Below are 19,917 nucleotides of genomic sequence, written 5' to 3'. Positions count from 1 at the left end.
TCAAGAGAAGCGTTAGAATGGTACTGTTTAAAGAGGCATTTCACCGACATCGTAATCACCCCCTGCAAGCAATGCGATCATCACTAAATCATGGGAGGAGAACTGAGTCCCGCTTTCGTATACCTCAATAATATATTTGGAGTCACTCTCATCTTTGCTGGGATGATGTTTCAGGAAAGAGCGGATCAATAAAGCATAAAAACGTTGCTCACATTCGTATCACACATTGGGCCCCAAACAACATTGCGTCAAAGTCTTCTGACATGACTGCGTCGATGCGACCGGCTTTAGAAAGCATCGCCAATTCAGCCTCTGCTTCACCCGGAGCCTATGTGACCAAACATTACAGATTAGAGAGAAAAACAAGCGTTACAATAGGGATTCTACTTACATCCCAATAGGGGAAACCAAATGCCTGGAGCATTCGTTTGAGATCTGCTACTAACCAGTCGGTAGTTTTGTTGATTGTCTTCCCACGCTTGATTACAGGATGTTTAGGGCCATCGAATACGAATATGGGCAGGACAGGAAGATGAAAGAGGCATCCTAATCGCTTGAAAAGGGAAGCTTGCGCTGGATTTTTCATCTGCCCTTGGTGATACCGAGCTGCGAACATCCACCCACTAACAAGAATTAGTCACATCAAAGAAAATCTATGCGAGGATCCTTGATACCTGGCATCAACTCCTATGCATGGTCCCAGTTCATCAAGTGAACCAGTAGAAAGTTTGCAAGTTGACCAGTCCACGAGTGATACTGTCTCTACAGGTTTCAACAACTGTGGAGCATCAGTGAAAAATATACTCAAGACAAGTGAATACACATACGCTCCAGCCACCTTTTACACCCATGATGGCGAGCTGTAAGATGCTATAGGGGCACCCAACAATCACAGGCATATGACGATCAATTGATCGCAAGTCTTGGTGGCGACGGCAGTAAGTCTGCGAGGATATCCAGGAATATTGAGTGCGACTTTGGTAGTAACCATACACGATATCAGCCTGGACAACCGCAGTTGCTGCTACAATCATATATAGAAGACACGAGGAAATCATTGGCGATTTCTGCATCTCATGATTGTGATTAAAGATACAAATGTGTAAAAAGAGGAAATTATGCCTTTCAGCACAGTACTACAACATGATATCAAGGGAGTGCATGATGAAAGCAGTCTTCTCTCCAAAATGTTGTAAGCATAGAGAGTGGAGGTGCGGGAATAGGAATGACTGGTGGAGAGGGAAATAAAGAGGGACAACCACAAGTTTCATGTAATGAAATAACTGTTTGAATTTGTTCAGTAGACAAGTGTGTGAAATTAATATCTGCCATACCTAAGCTCCATGTCAACATTGCACCATGAAACGGTGGGTGCATGCAGCAGAGGTGAGCATTCACAAACGCTCCCTCAAGCTATAATATGGGTAACTTAGAAGGACTGGTAGTAAGAATAACAACTATGCGCGACGTACCTGACAGCGTCGCGCAGTGCATACTCAAGTAATCACCATGTCATCCACCTTAGGTGGCCGTATCAATAAGAGAACGAAAAGGCTTACATCATCTGAGCCGAATCCAGCTAGGGTGGCCAAAACTGGACTCCGGGCTAACCCTAACCTTAAGAGGTACATACTCTGGTTTTACGGCTGCTTGCAGGAGGATGGCAGGCGTCCATGTCAACCGGTGGAATTCGATCTTGCGTCCCCCCAATTAAGCTTTATTTCTACGATGCACCCTCATCACTTTGACGACTACGTGTTTCAAGCTAGGATATTATTTTTTATAACATCGGTCTGTACGCCATGTGAGGTACTAAATAGGGCTTCACACCGTACTGTATACGGTATACGGCCGTATAGCCATGGTACAGTGACGGGCGACGGCTGATCCGTAACCGTACCGTCAATGCTCTTAGAACTAGGTTGACGGTACGGTACGGGTATATAGACGGCCGTGCCGGTCGTCAATACGGCCATTGAATAATACATACCTGATATTTGGGGCTTCGGAGCAGCTCCAGGTCCTGCCATGGGCACGTCGTCATCTGCATCATGATAAAAATTGAATTTCGAGGGGGATTTCAAGTTTCCATTGGCATCGAGGGCACACTGATCTGTCATGATGCTCAGAATGTGGTTGTAAGTCTGCGAAAAAAGGACCATTATATACTCTTTCGTGAACTCCTCTGGCTTAAAATTCAGCAGTATTTGACAGGTGCACAGGCCAGCGGGGGGCAAATTATTCTGCAATATGTGTGGGTAGTCAAACTCAAAGGATGAAACAGTAGTAGAATAGAGGCAGCAGAAGCAGGAAATAGAAAGTATTCTATGCTGGTAAGGGTTAGAACTTGAGTAGAGCAAGTGAAAGAAGATCGGGTGGTAGCGCTGAAGAGCTTGCGGTGCCAGCACATCGTGGTACGATGTTAAGTGTATGGCAAACACACGTACAGTGTGATCTGATGACGGTTATTTTTAGATACATACACGGCCGTCGATTACCGTATGATGGCCATGTTTATACGGTTGCTAACGGTATACGGGATGTCCGTATACCGTCCGTCTCTGGGCAAGTTATTTCGCCAGACAGAACGGGCACGGTACCCGTATGATGGCACCCGTATAACCGTACTATACGGTGATGGTGCGAAGCCCTAGTACTAAACAAAACGTAGAACACACGTATACTCGAAGCTCAAGCTGCAACAGGTTCAGAGAATCAGAATGCAGGTGTCGAAACGAAGTGTATGGTGGTCAACAATGCAACTCTTTTGGATCTGTAGAAGCTGGTTCTCGTGAACAGAGGAATAGAAGGGGGGAAGGACAATGTACCAAAATTGCTGCATTTGTTCAGGTGGAGCGTCTCGTATGTGATAATACGAATCCACAACGGGAGCAAATATTGGGCTGGCATTTTTCCGACCTGGTAGAGATCGGGGCAAAGGTACGTCATGATCTTTGATGCCTGGCGGCGACCTTGCACCATTAAGGAGGACGAGGACAAAAACACATGATTTCTTGACAAGGACTGGGGTGGCCACTGGGATACGAAATTTAAATAGATGGGGGGAGAATCGAAAGTAAGTTTTCGAACCAAAAAAAATTATCACGGTCGGGCCTGAAGACAGTGTAAGTCCAACTCAACTATTTTTCGTAGGATCATAATTTACCCACCCGAAAGGTATTCAAAAAATGCACAAACGGAAGGGGGTGAACAAAGGCGCCCGGTGGTTGAACGTTGACTCCAGATAGCCGCCTCGCCATGATAAGGACGAACTGCATACAAAAAAAAAAGTCAGTGAAAATCAAAGGAACCTGCAAAGCAAAACATACCCAGCACACAACTCCCCTACTGATGGCCGGCACCAGCACAACCGGGTTGCATTGAGGGTAGGGAGAGCGAGGGCTAAGCGACGCGGGCTCTGAGTGTGATTATCAGCCTTCCCTGTTGTGTGTATGCAAACACTCCTTCCGCAGACGAATCGACCCCCACACGCCACCGGTGCTTGCTTCCCAGAATTCGATACGTCGTGTCAACACAAAAATAGGGCGACGAGGAGATAATTACATGGACCTATAAAGACATTCAGGGCTGGACTCTGAATAGAGAGGGGAAACAACGTACGAGTGTGATGAACAGTGGATGGTTGCAATCGGTGAGTTAGCCGATTACACTCAGCCTCGCTAGCCAACACCTCCCTCCCGCGACACAAACACCCGCCACGTGCCACGTCTGCTCGCCAGAAGACGATACGTCGTCCTATACAGCAATTTCGAGTGGTCAAAGATGTGCCGAGCCAAGGTGCATTCAGTGAGAAGGTATTGTGATTCATATTCTGAAATCACGGTCAAAGAGGGCGAACAGAACAAGAAGAGACTCGACGTACGGGTGGGGCCGATCGTGCACCTCCCTTCTCAGCCCTCCCTCCCTCCACGCCAACCTTCCATGACGCGTCGTCCTCCTCACCAATTCATCTGGCTGGAAGACGATACGTCGTCTCGGCACAAAACTCGACCTCTATTCGGCCCAGGCAATCATTCTGAGGAACATCAGGGTCCGGGGGGTTTACGTTGCTTGCAAGGAACAAGTTCGTGGGAGGGGAAGTAGATCAAGGCAGAGTTGGAAGGAGGATCGACGTTGCTGTGAGTGGCGGGAACTGAGTGAGAGTACATAGAAAAGAAGAAAGTTGAACTCACCTTCCAACACCAACGAAATGCAAACATGAACCGCGAGGATTTAGCCTGAAGGTACTGTGCCGTGTAACGATGAGATGATTTAGCAGTATCATATTTCATCTGCATGTCACGATCCAAGATTTTGGTATCCGTTCCGGCACAGGATGTTTCGGATGTGGGACAAAGAAACTCTGCTCAATTAGATGCGTCGTTTCGAGGGCGGTTGCAGTTCAATGACTGCGAGATGGATTTTGTGACGGTGCTCGGTGGTGGTAGGTCGCCTATATATGCTGCCTTGCGGTCGTCCAATGTATCTGGATCTGAGTCGGGTAAATGCTACGTGTACATCAATACAACGAGTAAGTCTCCTAGATAGGCATGCCTTGATATTCTCAATAAGCCCCTCCAGAGCATCAGGCAGTTTCTCGTTCCTAGGCAGGGTTTAAGACGAGCATGTTGAGTTTGAAGCCGCGTGGAGACTGGGTGAGACCAGTTTCTTGGAAGAAGATTTTGAGGGCGGTCGGTGTTGGTGATTGGAGATGGGCAAAGGTCAAGCACCAGTGGCTGTGTCGTGAACATGCTTATGATGGCCAATATTTGCTCAGGACTACAATCGCCCTGGACGCGTATAACATCACAAGCTATGTACCACACACCAACTCCCGCTTACCCCACTACAAAATCCCTCACTTGCCATCCCTTCCATCCGCCGCATCTCTCACGTAGTTCCAAATCTTCCGCAACACCTCCCTCCCTCTTCTCCATCCCTTAGGCTAGCGTTGCCTTGGTTTGCACGTTACTTTATGCCAAGTCCACCATCGATAAGCTCGACTTTGAGCCAGATCCTCATCTTACGAACCAGCAACACTCGAAGGGGCACTCGAAGGTTCTGCGCAGTCGTTTCGGGCACAGTCCATTCTCTTGTGCATCCGCGCGTGCGCGCGTAGATGTGCAGAGCTCGACCTTAGTGGGGAGATCTGTGCGGGTTTCGATCTCGCTCCGGATCTGAGTACGCGCACCCACACACTCCGTCTTCCCGTGCGCATGTCTCCTCGCCTCTCTGTACTCTACTGGAAGCTTTGTATTCCTGGTATATCCTTCTGCACCTGGTGATACCGCCTACGAGTGGCTTGTTAGTCTGCTTCCATTCACTCGTAATAGAAACGAACACTTACCTCGAGCACGGTCTCCAGTTGAAGAGTGTACGCACCCGGCACAGACTTGGTGTATCACAGCACATCTGTTCAAATCGTTAGCTTCCAAGTTGACGCGGCGAACACGAAGGTTTACCATTAAAGTCAACATGCAAGTAAATATATTTGATTCTGAGACTACCCGAGCAGTTAGTATCAGAGACAACACACAAGGTAAAGATCACGTACCTATTACATGAGGAGTACGCGGTCTACACCTTAAAATGAGCTAAGTTAGCTAAAGGAGGAGAGAAAAGGTAGTATGTGCTCACCTCGACATCGACCAGTGTATCTGCTATCATCCCCCAGAAAAACCGAGTCCAACCCTTAACGATTCCCCAGACTCGCGTTCAATCTTGAAGAGGTGGGGGTTGACCTAAGCACCCAGCCACCTCAGCGGCAGTGTTGCCTTGACCAGTATCGTCTTGTACTGAGATAAGGGAACAAAATGTAGAGCTTACCTTGGATTACACCAGTCAAGGCTCGTCAAACGAGAGCCTTGAAGACTGATATTAGACCTAGGAAAATTTTGTAGTAAATAATCTGCTAACGAAAGTCAAATGGTTTTACTTACTCAAGACGATGCTTGTTCGTTCGACATGTAGTATGAGTCCGAAGGGCAACACGAGAGTCTACGAACATTAGAGGGATTTAGATGAACAGAAGTAAGAGCTTAACGTGTCTCAGCCTACAAATATCCCTACAAGCTTGTTCCGTATCTTAACTCGGCGGTTACGTCAGGCATGTTGCGATTATCGAAAGGCCGTGTAGCTGTGCCATAAAACGTCGAGTCGTCTGCGCCGTGATTGGTGCTTGCAAGAACGTCCTAGCGTTGGAAAGAATAGTAGGTTAGTGAAGAGATCAAGAGTCAATGTACACACCCTGAATTCATCCCTTGACTCTGCAGGGGCCTGCCTTCGCTATGTAACTCCTGCTACACTTCGCCGAATTTTGTAGCCATATCTTCGATGTTAGTAGATGGATCACAATACTAGAGAGAGATAAAGAGTAAGCGTCTAATGAATAAACATTAAACACTTGTCCACTTACCTTGTCAGCGGCTAGTCACGGAATCACAGCTGAAGGTAATGGCCTGTGCCCAGTACATCTAGGATACATGGCTTGTTACACCTCTAATCGAGCCAAGTTAGCCAAATCACCGATGTTTAGATTATTCAAGACTTACATCGACTATCCTATCATCTTCACAGCCCAGAGAAGCCGAGTTTAGCTCTTGTACAGATCCTGTGTCGTTACAATTGGACCGGTGTCGCGATGCAGTATGCTAACATGGCAAACGGTTTGTTAGTAGAGGTAAGGGAGCAAAATCTCTGGCTTACCTTGGGCACGGCTCGTCAAAACTTGAAACGAGCTTTAAAGCTTCTCAAAATTAGAACTAGAAAGGTAAGCATGAATCGAGAGCTGCCTTGAGCGACAAAGGATTTGCTTACCAGGTTCAGATAAGACGTTGTGCTTGATGATTGCTATCATATAAGCTCTAAAACCACTGATAAACGTTAGCAACACATAGGTGAGCGAAAGGACCAGCTCACTGTATCTCATAGCCCACGAATATCCTTCTAATCGAAACGGTACCCATTCAACACTTGGTAGCACTTGTTAAAGTGTGATCGTGTAAAACAAGAATCTACCTGAAAGGACGGTTCGTTAGCGAACACCGAAGCGAAGAAGCAGAAGTACATACTTGGAACTATCGTGGAGAACCTTGACAGCACTTCCTGAAATGCACCAGCTTCGTCTTGTCATGATATGCAGGCAAAAACGGGTAGTACTTTCTTCGATGAGTCGGTACCTTGCTTGGGTTGTAATATCTAAAATCGTCGGTGTCCCGGTAACTAGTACAGTGAACTAGAAAGCTTACTATCTGAATGAAGAGCAAGTCCTCAAGTCCAATTCTCCAGCTAGCGTAAACAGTAAGTATTAGAGTCAACATTAAAACTGAAGACACATACCTGGTACACGTACAACAACACCTCGTTCAGCCGCCGGTAACCGTTGACCTGGGAGGTGGCGAATGCGAATGGCTGTGGGAGTGTGAGCGTGAAAGATCAGATTCGGAGTGCGATCCTTCATGTAGGTGTGGATCTGAGTGAGATTCTTCGTGTGATACATGCAGAGGTGACAATTCTAAATGAGAATGCGGATCATCACAGTCTGGTGGGTGCGAGTGTGAATGTGGATGTGAGTGACTATGCGAATGCGAATGGGGACCTGGTGACAGAGGCGCTGGACTACATACAGAGAAAGCATAGGAGGATGGCGAGGGGAATACTGATGGCGGTCAGAAAGAGACGCGTCGCTAGTTAGAACGGAAAAGGAAAAGACTGCATAACGTGGACTCGGCTAACTCGGAATCCAGTTTCGCAGCTACCTAACTGGATCCGGCTAAGATTAGATAAGCTCTTCTCTTCTCTCACCGTTACCACCACCACAGGTCAGTAGTGCCAACTCGCTTATGATCCTTGGCAGTGGTACAATGAGGATGAGATGCTGTTATTCGCTCTAGTTTCAAATTTATCTTATAATGAATATACGAATATTGATCTGACTGAGTTTTTTTTTGTCAAGATCTCGTATCTGACGTGACACGCACGAACGCCTAAGCTACGCGTCAAATGCCTGAGGTATGTTTGTCTGCTGCATAATATGGATCACCACTAACATGTCTGGGGACAGACCGCAAAATATCCTGGAGCACTGGAACCTGGAAATGCGTATGTTAGTGAGGAGCGCGATGAGGATTATAATGATTATTTAGGTAAATTTTATTGGTTGGTTGTATGTCAGCCTGTTAATTGGTGTACTCGTAGATTTTCTGGATGACAAGTATATTGATGACGACTACCTTATGCCCCAAGATTGGCACTTCACTGAGGGAGAGCGAATTCTGGCACCAAACTCACAGACTGGTACAGTTACTTGTATGCAACGTGCGGCAGTGGAGATCAGCACTGTAGACGGTGCTTTCTGGTATCGATGGCATGATGTCATCAAAATATTCCAGCTTGGCGATTATGTGGAGGTGGTTGGGGGAGAATTTTGCGGTCGGCATGGCTTTGTCCAGGATGTCGGTGATGCGATCTTTATTGATGTGATGGAAGGCCAGTACAGCAAGAGTGTAAGGGTATGTCGACCTGTTCCAGGCTTGCTTTGCATGCTTAGACTATCTTAGGAAATGCTGATACATCGCAATTCAGCAACTATTATCTCTCTACCTACAACCTCTAACAATTTCGCTGTTTCTCCTGAAGAGATAGCTCGAAGAATGTACACCGGTAGGGTACCATGGCAAGGTCTCCGCATACTGGTGCTTTCAGCTACCGCTGAATCAAGAAAACGGCATTTTAACCTGTTGGACACGACATCCCGCCCTGGAACTGGTGGTCAATCTCATTCCGCGGACATTCACAAAGGAAAAGTTGGAAAAGTATTGGATGTTGGAGTCAACCAGACAACGGCTAGTAGGCTCAGGGTATGCATTCGCCTGGAGCAAAGTTATAGTGCAGTGCACAATTACCGTGACATATGGGTAGATTACAACGAGGTCGTTGAGGAAACGTAAGTTCATCATTTCAAATTACATCAAACTGAAGTAATTAATGCTGTCTACCGCAGGACAGGGCTCCCTTTACGATTCTACCAGCTGCTGCATCAAAGTCAGCTGGCTTTCTTACCATCACGGGAGTATCGCCGTATGCGAAAGGAGCATGAGAATATTGCACGTGGCCAGCTATTAGCTGCCCAAGTTGCACTACGATTGCAACGAACATCCCCATCTCCTCCTAGGTCCACTACCCCCCCACACGAAGGTACATCCGAGGACCTTGGTACCGGTAATGCCTGGGACGTAACAGCACCAGACCCACCAGACCCAGCGATGTATCACTGGAGCAGACACCCGGCACTGAACCAGCGAGAGTTACAAGTCAATATACAAGGGAAATCTCAACCCCAGAAGGTCAGGCTGGAACCTTCTGGTGCCAAATCCATCATGAAAGTCATCTTTCGGACCACTCTGACAGAGGTTCGAGATCTCACACGTGTAACACCCCTGCAGCCAACGGTATGCGACTTCCATCGATGGGTTGTCATCCAGGGACCTCACATCGGGAAGTACGTCCGTGGCATATGCTACGTGCAGGGTTCCAATCCAATTTTGTGGACGGTTCGGGAGATCACATGTGCAGAGCACGGACATGACTTGCTCGTAGGCGAGCCTTTCAATGTTCATAATACGGATCTATGTCAAGCAGCGGACAGCCAGGCAACATTGGACATTAACAATCAGTGGGCCCAGAGCATTCGCGAAGCACCCATGAAGCTCAAGAAGAGAAAATTGTAAATTACCTCCTGACCATTATTGTATAATTTCTGTCAATACACTTACTACATATTACTTACTACCGCTAGTATTGTACGATATCGACCGCCAAAATTAGTGTTGCTGTGACTGAGCGGGTCAGCTAATTCGCCGTCTGTCAAAGCCTTCAAAGCCAAAGCAACAGAACAGATGCTGGGTTTGCGCATATGCAATCAAGGGCTCAATATCGCCACCATCTTCTGACGACAAGCCCTTCGGGGTACGTCATGAACTCACGGCTATCAGCTCAACTTTCGTTATGTTATGAGCTTTTGGCCCTGGATGAACGTTGCTCAAGGACCTCCTTCATCGGCCGATACTGCTGCCATCACATCAGCGACATTAAACCCGGTCAAGTTTTTCCCTGATGGTTCTCTTATTAAGTAGATCGTGCCACGTGCAGATCAACACGTCTAGGCAAGCTGACGCAAGGCTAGTCAATCTCTTATAGAGGGATTGACAGTGCATTATATGCAAATATTCTATGATTTGACTGCCCTTCAGTTCTTCACTATAAACCATAACAGCCATAGTTATATTCTAACCCAATATATTTCTATCCTGACATACTTTTTACTAGTACATGTATCTGCATGTATCTACCTACATGAGTAAACTAGAATTGAGTAAACTAGAATTGTTATAACATAACAAATAACATGAAGATGTTGACTTGGGCATCCGAGTCCGCAACCTGTTGCTGTAGAAATGTTCCCGAACAGAAGAGGTGTTCTCATTCTGACTATTGGATGGCTACTGGCCCGAAAAATATTATTACACAATATGCTGTTATACCCCGCTTAATGTCTCGTGCGAATGGGCTGAACGTCATTTTTAGGGCTTCGCACTGTCACCGTATAGTACGGTTATACGGGTGCCATCATACAGGTGCCATCATACAGGTACTGTGCCCGTTCTGTCTGGCGAAATAACTTGCCCAGAGACGGACGGTATACGGACATCCCGTATACCGTTAGCAACCGTATAAACATGGCCATCATACGGTAATCGACGGCCGTGTATGTATCTAAAAATAACCGTCATCAGATCACACTGTACGTGTGTTTGCCATACACTTAACATCGTACCACGATGTGCTGGCACCGCAAGCTCTTCAGCGCTACCACCTGATCTTCTTTCACTTGCTCTACTCAAGTTCTAACCCTTACCAGCATAGAATACTTTCTATTTCCTGCTTCTGCTGCCTCTATTCTACTACTGTTTCATCCTTTGAGTTTGACTACCCACACATATTGCAGAATAATTTGCCCCCCGCTGGCCTGTGCACCTGTCAAATACTGCTGAATTTTAAGCCAGAGGAGTTCACGAAAGAGTATATAATGGTCCTTTTTTCGCAGACTTACAACCACATTCTGAGCATCATGACAGATCAGTGTGCCCTCGATGCCAATGGAAACTTGAAATCCCCCTCGAAATTCAATTTTTATCATGATGCAGATGACGACGTGCCCATGGCAGGACCTGGAGCTGCTCCGAAGCCCCAAATATCAGGTATGTATTATTCAATGGCCGTATTGACGACCGGCACGGCCGTCTATATACCCGTACCGTACCGTCAACCTAGTTCTAAGAGCATTGACGGTACGGTTACGGATCAGCCGTCGCCCATCACTGTACCGTGGCTATACGGCCGTATACCGTATATGGTACGGTGCGAAGCCCTAGTCATTTTTCATGCTTCACTCAACTTCCAGATTTTTTTGGCGGGCATTCACAGCTATTGGAAGTATTCAGAAGGACAGAAAAGACAATTCGAGCAGGGTCCAAAAGAAAAAGACGTTTTAGCGAGATTCACGAGAAGGCGCGTAGCATGCCAGCATGGCATTTGTGTCGGCATCGGCATTGCAAGACCCTTAGCCAAAGGACCGTAACAAAGACCCTTAGAATGAACGGAACCCTAAAAGGGGACCTGATTTGCTTAGCTTAAAAGAACCACTTTCCGTTGGTTCCATCCCCCATCTCTTTTGACCTTGCGACGTGCTCATGCTCTGCTTTCGATCAATGGCTCCTCTCTCCTCCTTTGCTACTGCCCTCGTACCCTTACCCCCATCTTTCTCTCTCGTCACTCCATCTATCCAGGCCTCTGCTTCTGCGTAAGTCGATTTATTCCAAGGCTCTCAATTTCTCAATTTCGAAAATTATATCTTCCTGTTTTTAATTTAACATATTTAATTCCATTCCATTCCTTGCTTTGTTACAACACTATACCTATACCATACCACTTGACTTACTTGTTCCTGTCGTGTCGCGTCGTTGTTTCTTTCTTTTTGTTCTCTCGCTGTTCTCCTTCCTTGCGATCGGGATCGGATGCAGGATCTTGAACTCCGGCTCAACAGATCTGCACCGCCCCTGTCACTCTTTTGTCACATTGATCCGTAACGTCTTTAAACCCGGCGTAGCATTACTTCTCTTCAAGACGATTGGTTACTTATACTCTGTTACTGGCATGTACAGGTCTAGACATCAAAAAATTTGAGTCGATCAGATTCAATCGTGTTATGAACACTTCTCTTTTTTTTATCCCTTGATTCGACATTGAATAACCGCTAAGTAAAACTATCTACTATCACACGATTGAGGTACAGGTCTCCTTGCCTACTGTTTTGGGCCTTCCGTTCCCTCTTCTGCCTTTGGTGTTCCGGAGTACTTCCGTTGTGCCTTGTAGAGACGACACTCGCGGATGAGATGTACACGCGTCTGAAATAGTTCACCGCAGGGGTTGGTCAACATCTTTGCTTGATACAAATAGTGAATAGTACTCGCCAATGTAAAAGCTAGAGCATAAACAGTCTAACACTTCCTCATACCGATGGATGCAATGTAATTTACTACGGCGTCTATGCCACCCAGCCGTTTCCCGATTCCGTGCTCTTGAATAAGTCAATCTGATGAGGCCCTATAGTCTTCCAACTTCTCGGTAACCATGACATCCCTCCATTCAGACCGGTCCTCGATTGTGATTGGAATAATCTAGGCACCGTAAAAATTCAGTAATCAGTACCAAGTGTTCTGCGAAGTGTGATATGAAACTTGATGCCGGCCTTATTAACAAAATCAATGCGAACGAAGGGCTGTATGATGCGCTCGCGGCCATCGAAGTGTTGGCGAAGGTAGCAACATACGGTGTCGGGGCCCTTGTTGACTGTGAAAGCCTGAAGGTACAAACGTGTAGTGAGATTTGCGGTATGGAAATGATACCGCTGTCAATCTTGGGTTCGACGGCATATAGCCCTTTTCACACCATCGTGAGCCAATTGTGCCACTGGAAAAGATATATTTGAGAGGGACCGCATATTTCAGTCTGAGAACGGGAGATCAGCACGGCCATCGTGGGTCCACACGTTCCTCTTCAGGATGGATCGGCAATTGGCAGGCAGTAAGAACACTAGACCTGAGACACGGTCCCTCTTCAATGAGCAAGCGTCAATTGTAGAACGTCGAGAGCGACCGCGTCTCAGGCCTATACCAACGCCAAGAGACGACTGCTGAACGGTACATCGATCCCGAGAAAATGACATGCGGCGAGATGGACAGCGAGCGTCAGAGGATGTGACGGCAGTCCAACAAGGCAAACCGAAGGTGATGGGGGAGGTATTGTTTCGACTGACGCGGAGGTGAGCTGTACGCGACTAGGAGAGGAACGGATCGAACGAGCCAAGTGGCCATTGCGCGATGAGGATCCCACCAAACGAGGTAAAACATGAGCCAATGGTACATTGTAACCACTGACAAGATGGTTACGCAGATGAATGAACAAACTGTCATTCCTCAACGACAAAGAGTGATGATAAGGTGGTGTTCCAAGTCGTTTGAGCTAACGGGTCTAATCCTTTTAGAAATTCCCTTTCTTTGACTGGAGATGATGACGAACCGTCGAGAAGGATAATATTGTTACGTCCTCTCAGAAACGGCAGTCTTTAGAAAGTATCTGTAACATAAAATAATCAGATATGGAGATGAGTTGATGATGTAATATGCACGCACCTTGTCCGCTCGGTAGACACGCTATCAGCCTGTGTTACGCAGGATGGTATCGCCCGGGTAGACTTTTTTGAGACAATGGTGTTGATGTTGATACGGACGCAGCACTTTGTGGCGACTGGTATGGGTATCCACGTCCATGTTGAATCAAGAAGGGCGTGATACCAGGTGCACACAAAGACTTGCATAGTAGATTGGGAAAGCGTAAGAATGGACATGTCCCCGCCGGTTGTCCTCGCTGTCGTTTGAAGGGCTTCATCTCTTCTAACTGGCAGCGACCGGCAGCAAGAAGTGTGCTCTTAGAGACTGCTGCATCCTAGAAGCCAGTCTTGACTACGACATTTGGTCATCTACGAGAAAAAAAATGATTGCACCCGTTCCTTTCCTCCGAGCCCCGCATCCGGCGTGCCATTACGATGCCATGAGAATTGGTTGGGAAATGCCTGCGGCCATCAAGCATGGCAACGGGGGGCATTTCTGGTAAAATCATTACGATAGGAAGGCTATGAGCACCTCCAATTCTGCTGCAGAAGTTCGTGTTTTCGTCATGAAATTCGGGGCTGTACTATAACGGAGCATCCTTGTTGAAGCAAGAAACACTCGCAGGTGATGGAGATGGTACTGGGAGATGAAGAAAACGCGACAGCGGTAGAATAGTGATGCAAATAATGAAATGAAGACAGAGTCGCGTGACACTAACGGTGAGGAGAGAAGACATATGGGACAAATGAGCCAACCAGTAATCTTCCCCACCAAGTGCGGTGAAATGCTAACTCGCAGCTCGTTTGTGGTCACCACCGGAGATCGTCATGGAGAGAGTCGACCATAACAGTGCCTAGGAATCTATCCCCATCCCTAGCAGCTCCCTCATGGCATCCAAATGGAGGTCGTCTCGATATCGGCTGATCCCTTTAGGCTTTCCGTGTACAGTTTCCCCCACTCTCTGATATCCTGCATTGCCATATATACCTGTCGTATAGATGCCACACAATGTATCAGAAAGTCCCGCAAAAAGGTAGCGGCATATCCTATGCTATATTTCGCTAGGTCGCGCACGAGTATGATGAATGGGACCGCGTCGGTAGAAGATGATAGTGAACCAGAACCATTGCTAGGCGTTGAGAGCGACGACTAACAGCAGCCGTAAGATTTAGTAACCAAGGAAAGGAAAAGATTAACTCACACAAATTCAAATGTTCCCCCAATCAACATCCTCGTCTCCCTACGACTTTCTTCCGGTTAATCTATGCTGGCTTTTTCCTGAAGTTCGAAGTCGCCAATACTAGGGAGCATCCAGCTTGTCGGTGATCTGCTTCAATGGACAGCGTCTATGCTAGGCTGTACTTGGCATCATGCACTGTGTGTAGCGTTGGAAATAAGCTTCTACCATATACAAGGATAACTTACCTTGCCAAACACGAAAGGCTTAGAGGACGAGAAGCGATGCAATGCTCAGACTGTCATATCTTGAGTACGTGTCCGTTTTAAGACTAGAGTGTACTAGTAGAGTCCTGTCGAATCTCCTAGCGTACATCGGTGCTGGATGTGAAAGGATGTGAACAACTGTCTTGTTTACTCAACACGTGGACGGAGAAAGCGCACCCGGTCCGAGCGCCGAGTCCTCCCTGAACCTCAACTTTTTGTTTTGCTTCACGAAAGATCTAGACTAAAGTAGCTCTTAGTCTCCGTATACTACCGCTCCTCACTTGGACAGCTATCTAGTCTCATGCAGATGCTCTGATATCTTGTCGGCTGATCGAAATTATTGAGCGAACCATTTACGTCGTTCAAGACTGCTAGCAAACCTACCGAAGCCGCAGAAATTATCAAAAATGGCGCAGAACCTAATGGTTCTGGTTACTTTACTTGGCTTTATTGTTAATAATGTTCTTTCTCTTGCGTCACGTAAAGAATCGTGCTCCCTTGTGGCTTACAACATTCACCTTTCATCCAGAAATGTCGAATCACTTTTGCATTGCCGTGGGCTACCAGGTTTTTCCTCTTGCTTCGGTACATCCTGCCAATTTCTGGTATTCTTGGTTTCTGGGAATCCGCTTTATCTCTCTTCTGCTTCGCACACCCCATCATCAAGAGGCTGAGCTTTCTTCTCTTTCTATATATTTTAACGATCAACCGAAACAGCGGCACAAAAATTTCCAAGCCTCGAAGCGCCGTTAGGTGATTGATTTCTGGGCATGATTTGTGTAATGATCGTAAGGGGCCCTAGGATTAAAACGCAACCCTTATGTGCTGACAATACTTGCCCCTAGACATCGATCCTGCAAAGTTTCAGCGTAACAGCTGTCGGCTTCCTGTACTCCAAGCACTAGCAACTTCTGAAAGGACGCATCGACGCTTGTCCCTACTGTTCCTGAGCGGGTTGCCATCAAGGTCCTTAATTAAGGACCTGAACGTGTCGGTCTTGATGGAATGATAGTGAAGGCGCAGGTGGACCAATTAAATGACTTCGATTGCCGGCCGGACCCTTCCAACGTCTTTTGTTCGAAACTTCTGGTGACCACGTCGGGGCGTACATCATGGGGATTACGAGATAACCGGAAAGATCCCTTAATAGGTAAATTGCCTCCGAATCAGCACACTCGATTGTCAAAACGGTTCGTGTTTCAATCTCTCTTGCAGGCCTCCCAAAATTCATGATATATTTGTACGACAGAACACAGAATCGACGTCTTCGTGTCAGTCGTCGTTGGGCCCACCATAGAAGCATTTTCAAGCTCCTCGGACAGGTGCACGCTGTTGCAATTTTTCTATTTCCAGTTGGCACTATCTGTATTCTCGTTTCTTCTGGTTGTATCCAAAGCTGGTACATAGCCACCAATGATCTAGGCCCCGGAAGATGTCGTACTTCAATAGTTCGCTCCTCCATACGCCGGCTTTTATATCTCCCAATATAGATTGATTGTAGTCGAAACAGGTACCATTATTGAAGGTAACCCTCTAAGTGTTGATTGATTGATCTTTTTTCCTGAATTTTAAGTGCAGTAAGTCGTTGTCACCCTCTTATTTTTATCTCAATAATCATTTTCTCGCTGTGACCGTGTAATGAAGTTCTCCATGCTCCCTGCTCCTCTGTTGATACCGCTTATTGCTATGAAAATTGGCATCCATGGGCTCGACTGAATACAGCAATAAATCACTGGTCTTGGTTTATAAAGCGAGTCATCAGTATCCTCCGTCTCTCCAGTCATTTCTCAAATCTATACCATTTCCTTATCTTTGTGTCCCCTGCGCATACTTCACAATGTGCTGCCGTCGCCAGTGAGCATATCCTCACTATTGCATCTACTCTACTTACCAGTCTTGTACAGAGTCAGGAACGTCTACCTTCGATGTGGCCATACCGTCAATCTTGTATGTTCTTTATATTCCGACGTATCGGCTTCTACTGAGTGTCATTAACTTAGCCCGAAGAAATTGTTCGATAACCAATACCTGTTAAACGTTCCTCTCATTCATCATCATTTTTAGATTCGATGTGAGCAGACTACCTGCAAGTTTAGTCTTTTCCATCCTGCAAACTGCAAGCCACCGGCTTGTCTGCGGACCTGTTGGCAATAGCACGTTTGTGTCGGCTTTCACTACTGGTACTAACCAATGCATTCAATCAGCCTTCGCTACCCTGAGCAATATTGTACGACAATAGTTCAAATATTTCCGTCCCTTACCGCTAACATTCCCGATAGCTCCCCACATCAATTCTTATTGCCCCTCCTGTCACTAGGCAAGGTAATACCAAGGCTGCCATTGAACATAAATCGCACGTACCAGCTCGACCGTCTAATTTGTTCGTAACGTAGAGGATACATTGTTTTCAGCCTTGAAGATAGCAAGCAATTAGAAACTGCTTGATCGCCTCGACTATCACGGTCCTGTTAACGGATTGATACTTAAATAACATCATGATTATGGTCTGCAGATATGGAACTACTTCTCGTACCTGATTGACGTCAATCCCGGGCTCGATCGTATTTGTGATCGAGGGTATCAGTGGTGTTTACACTTCACCCATGTCAATAGCTTGCACGATGTCCAGAGTGGCCGAGTTAAGGACACGATAACACCCAGCGCGATTCTGACATTCAGTTGATTTAGGAACAGTCCAGCATGCCAATGTAAGAGTCATACCTACGCCAGGAAGTCCGAGGCGCTGCGATAGTCATAATACAGCTTGCTTAGAGTGCCAACCGTAATTTATCAATATTAAGTCACCCACCAGTCGGCCAACTTCACAGGTTCGAACTGAAGTTCGCTCCAGCACGGTGAATAAACATTTGCGCTAAAGGTCTAATGCGAGCTGGTAACTTCTCCGCAGAATTCACTATCCGTGATGTAATTCCTATGTATGTGATGGTGTAGCCATGACCGACAAACCGTACAGAAGCACGGGTGGGTTGGGGAAAGGGAGCAAAAAGTTGATTATTCCGCTAGAGAAGGCGAGTTTGAGAGCTGCCGTTCCGATGGATATAAATACAGGCCCCAAAGAGGGGGTACGTTGTATCAATATAGTCCGGGAGACGACGGCACCAGTTTCGGATGACGGATACGGAGAGACGCCATCGCGCTTCACGGCAGCACTGAGAGTGCTTCGGCATAGACAGAGACAGCATCTATAATGTCGTTTCGTCAATTCGTGATGCATAGCCGGGGACTAAAAAAATCACGTACCACAGGATGGCATCGCCTGAACAGAGCTTATTTGTTGACCTTGACGGTGATGCAGACATGGCGGTTTAAAGAAACTAGCGCTGGTATCTGTATACGGCGTGTCGGAAATGTTCACAAACAGTAGCTACATCTCTGAAGGTACCCCATCCCGGCTGAAGGATGGAAGGAGACACCTTGTTGGATGCATGTCGTATTCCTGTATGACCTTTCCAAGTCACAACACGGTGTAGGTAGATGTCGGCGAAGCAAAGGAGGATGTTACTGTCCGAAGAATAGACAGATTAGATGAGCTGCGGCCACGAGGTTGAGAAAGGAAACGAAGTTAATCGACGCAGGTATTCTGGTCTATCCAGTTAGCAGGCTGTCTCCCCACGACATTCTCCGATGCCGGGGTCATCAACACGACTTTGTGTTCCATCTAGCCTGTTCTCAGTCCAGGAATTGCTTCGATGAAGAACTTCTGGGATATCTTGTTCTTGATACTACGCAGCTGTGCTATGCTGTGTGTATGTCAATATGTTTCTGCAACACGAGAGAAGAGTAACTCACTTTAGAAGAGGGAACAAACCGTGATTAAATGCTCTGACCACCTGCGGAATATGCTACAGCTTCTGTGCAATTGTCCGCAGCGATGTTTGTGGGGTGTTCTGATAGAAGAATAAACTTTATTTAATCATGTTTGAATCTCGGAGCAGCTCGGAGCGCGGGCATCCGAGTCCGGTTATCATCGGTCCGGGTATCCCGAAACCAAACTGGACACGATCTCCGAGGTCGGCATTTTTGAAAACTGGCATCTTCCTGGTTTTGCGTACTGCTGTCATTATACACCACGGTTACCCAAGAGCTACCCGGTCAAGGATTTTCTCTCTCAGATTTCTGCCATCGGCCCAGCCCACCCGCGATACCCGCGAAAGTGCGAAAAAGAATGAGACTGTTGTGGTACCTTCGATCTACCCTGGACCTTACAGTATTCGAGGATGAGCACCGCTAAAACCGTAAGATTGCTTTCTGGCCTTCTCGGCTGAAATATTAACCAGGTGGAGTTGGGTGCGTGCCAATTGAATCTCGGTTGCGCTGTGCGATACGAAGATGAGAGCAGTATCCGCACAATGCCACGGGAAGTAAGCAGGACTCTTGCGCTCTTCTCAGTCCAGCAATCTCCTCTCAAAGTTGTTGTCTATCTGGGTGTGTGCTACCACTGCTACTTTTTTCGGTCGCGGGCTTAGCCGTGCGTTCCTTCCCATACTTTACCGCCCGACGTCAAGACAGCTAACTTCTCTTTCTATAGATGACTAGTTAACAAACAAAAATAGTGGCAGAAAATTCTCTGGAACCCGGGGATTAATTTCGTTGTCGGATGACAAGCCATTTCCGTGTATAGCCCTTATGATGAGATATCTTTGTTCATCCTTCTAAATCAACTGGGCGGTACCTGCTGTTCCTGATACAGCACTTTCCACGACGGACATGGATTAATTACCCA

At 46.8% G+C, this 19,917-nt stretch overlaps 4 protein-coding genes across 4 annotated transcripts; 3 read left to right on the top strand and 1 right to left on the bottom strand.

Moving 5' to 3' along the window:
• Window positions 1-27: 27 nt before the first annotated feature.
• Window positions 28-851, bottom strand: EV420DRAFT_1643300 (PIN domain-like protein; the record flags this gene model as incomplete). The annotated part of the gene is made up of 5 exons (XM_060477481.1): window positions 28-157; window positions 213-328; window positions 392-623; window positions 675-778; window positions 828-851. 5 exons carry the CDS (start codon window positions 849-851, stop codon window positions 28-30), a joined length of 606 nt encoding a protein of 201 aa, XP_060330235.1.
• Window positions 852-2,051: 1,200 nt separating this feature from the next.
• Window positions 2,052-3,058, top strand: EV420DRAFT_1480124 (uncharacterized protein; the record flags this gene model as incomplete). Its single annotated transcript, XM_060469646.1, has 5 exons — window positions 2,052-2,138; window positions 2,215-2,254; window positions 2,476-2,640; window positions 2,780-2,940; window positions 3,023-3,058. 5 exons carry the CDS (start codon window positions 2,052-2,054, stop codon window positions 3,056-3,058), a joined length of 489 nt encoding a protein of 162 aa, XP_060330234.1.
• Window positions 3,059-4,296: 1,238 nt separating this feature from the next.
• Window positions 4,297-5,181, top strand: EV420DRAFT_1748291 (uncharacterized protein; the record flags this gene model as incomplete). The annotated part of the gene is made up of 3 exons (XM_060480231.1): window positions 4,297-4,531; window positions 4,612-4,817; window positions 4,945-5,181. The coding sequence occupies 3 exons, from the start codon at window positions 4,297-4,299 to the stop codon at window positions 5,179-5,181; spliced, it is 678 nt and encodes a 225-aa protein (XP_060330233.1).
• A 2,617-nt stretch (window positions 5,182-7,798) lies between these two features.
• Window positions 7,799-9,872, top strand: EV420DRAFT_1764465 (uncharacterized protein). The gene is made up of 6 exons (XM_060480779.1): window positions 7,799-7,820; window positions 7,955-8,010; window positions 8,063-8,144; window positions 8,197-8,510; window positions 8,559-8,944; window positions 9,002-9,872. Exons 2-6 carry the CDS (start codon window positions 8,002-8,004, stop codon window positions 9,726-9,728), a joined length of 1,518 nt encoding a protein of 505 aa, XP_060330232.1. The 5' UTR covers window positions 7,799-7,820; window positions 7,955-8,001; the 3' UTR covers window positions 9,729-9,872.
• The last annotated feature ends 10,045 nt before the right edge of the window (window positions 9,873-19,917 follow it).

Source organism: Desarmillaria tabescens (genome assembly GCF_030435595.1).
Source record: "Desarmillaria tabescens strain CCBAS 213 chromosome Unknown EV420scaffold_19, whole genome shotgun sequence".
Lineage (NCBI taxonomy): Eukaryota > Fungi > Basidiomycota > Agaricomycetes > Agaricales > Physalacriaceae > Desarmillaria > Desarmillaria tabescens.
This window is presented reverse-complemented; position numbering and strand designations above follow the sequence as displayed.

Excerpts from the sequence above, each read along its gene's own strand:
- EV420DRAFT_1764465 (XM_060480779.1), top strand. Across the intron at positions 8,145-8,196 it reads GGATTATAATGATTATTTAG|ATTTTCTGGATGACAAGTAT; the intron begins GTAAATTTTATT and ends GTGTACTCGTAG. Across the intron at positions 8,945-9,001 it reads AACGAGGTCGTTGAGGAAAC|GACAGGGCTCCCTTTACGAT; the intron begins GTAAGTTCATCA and ends TGTCTACCGCAG.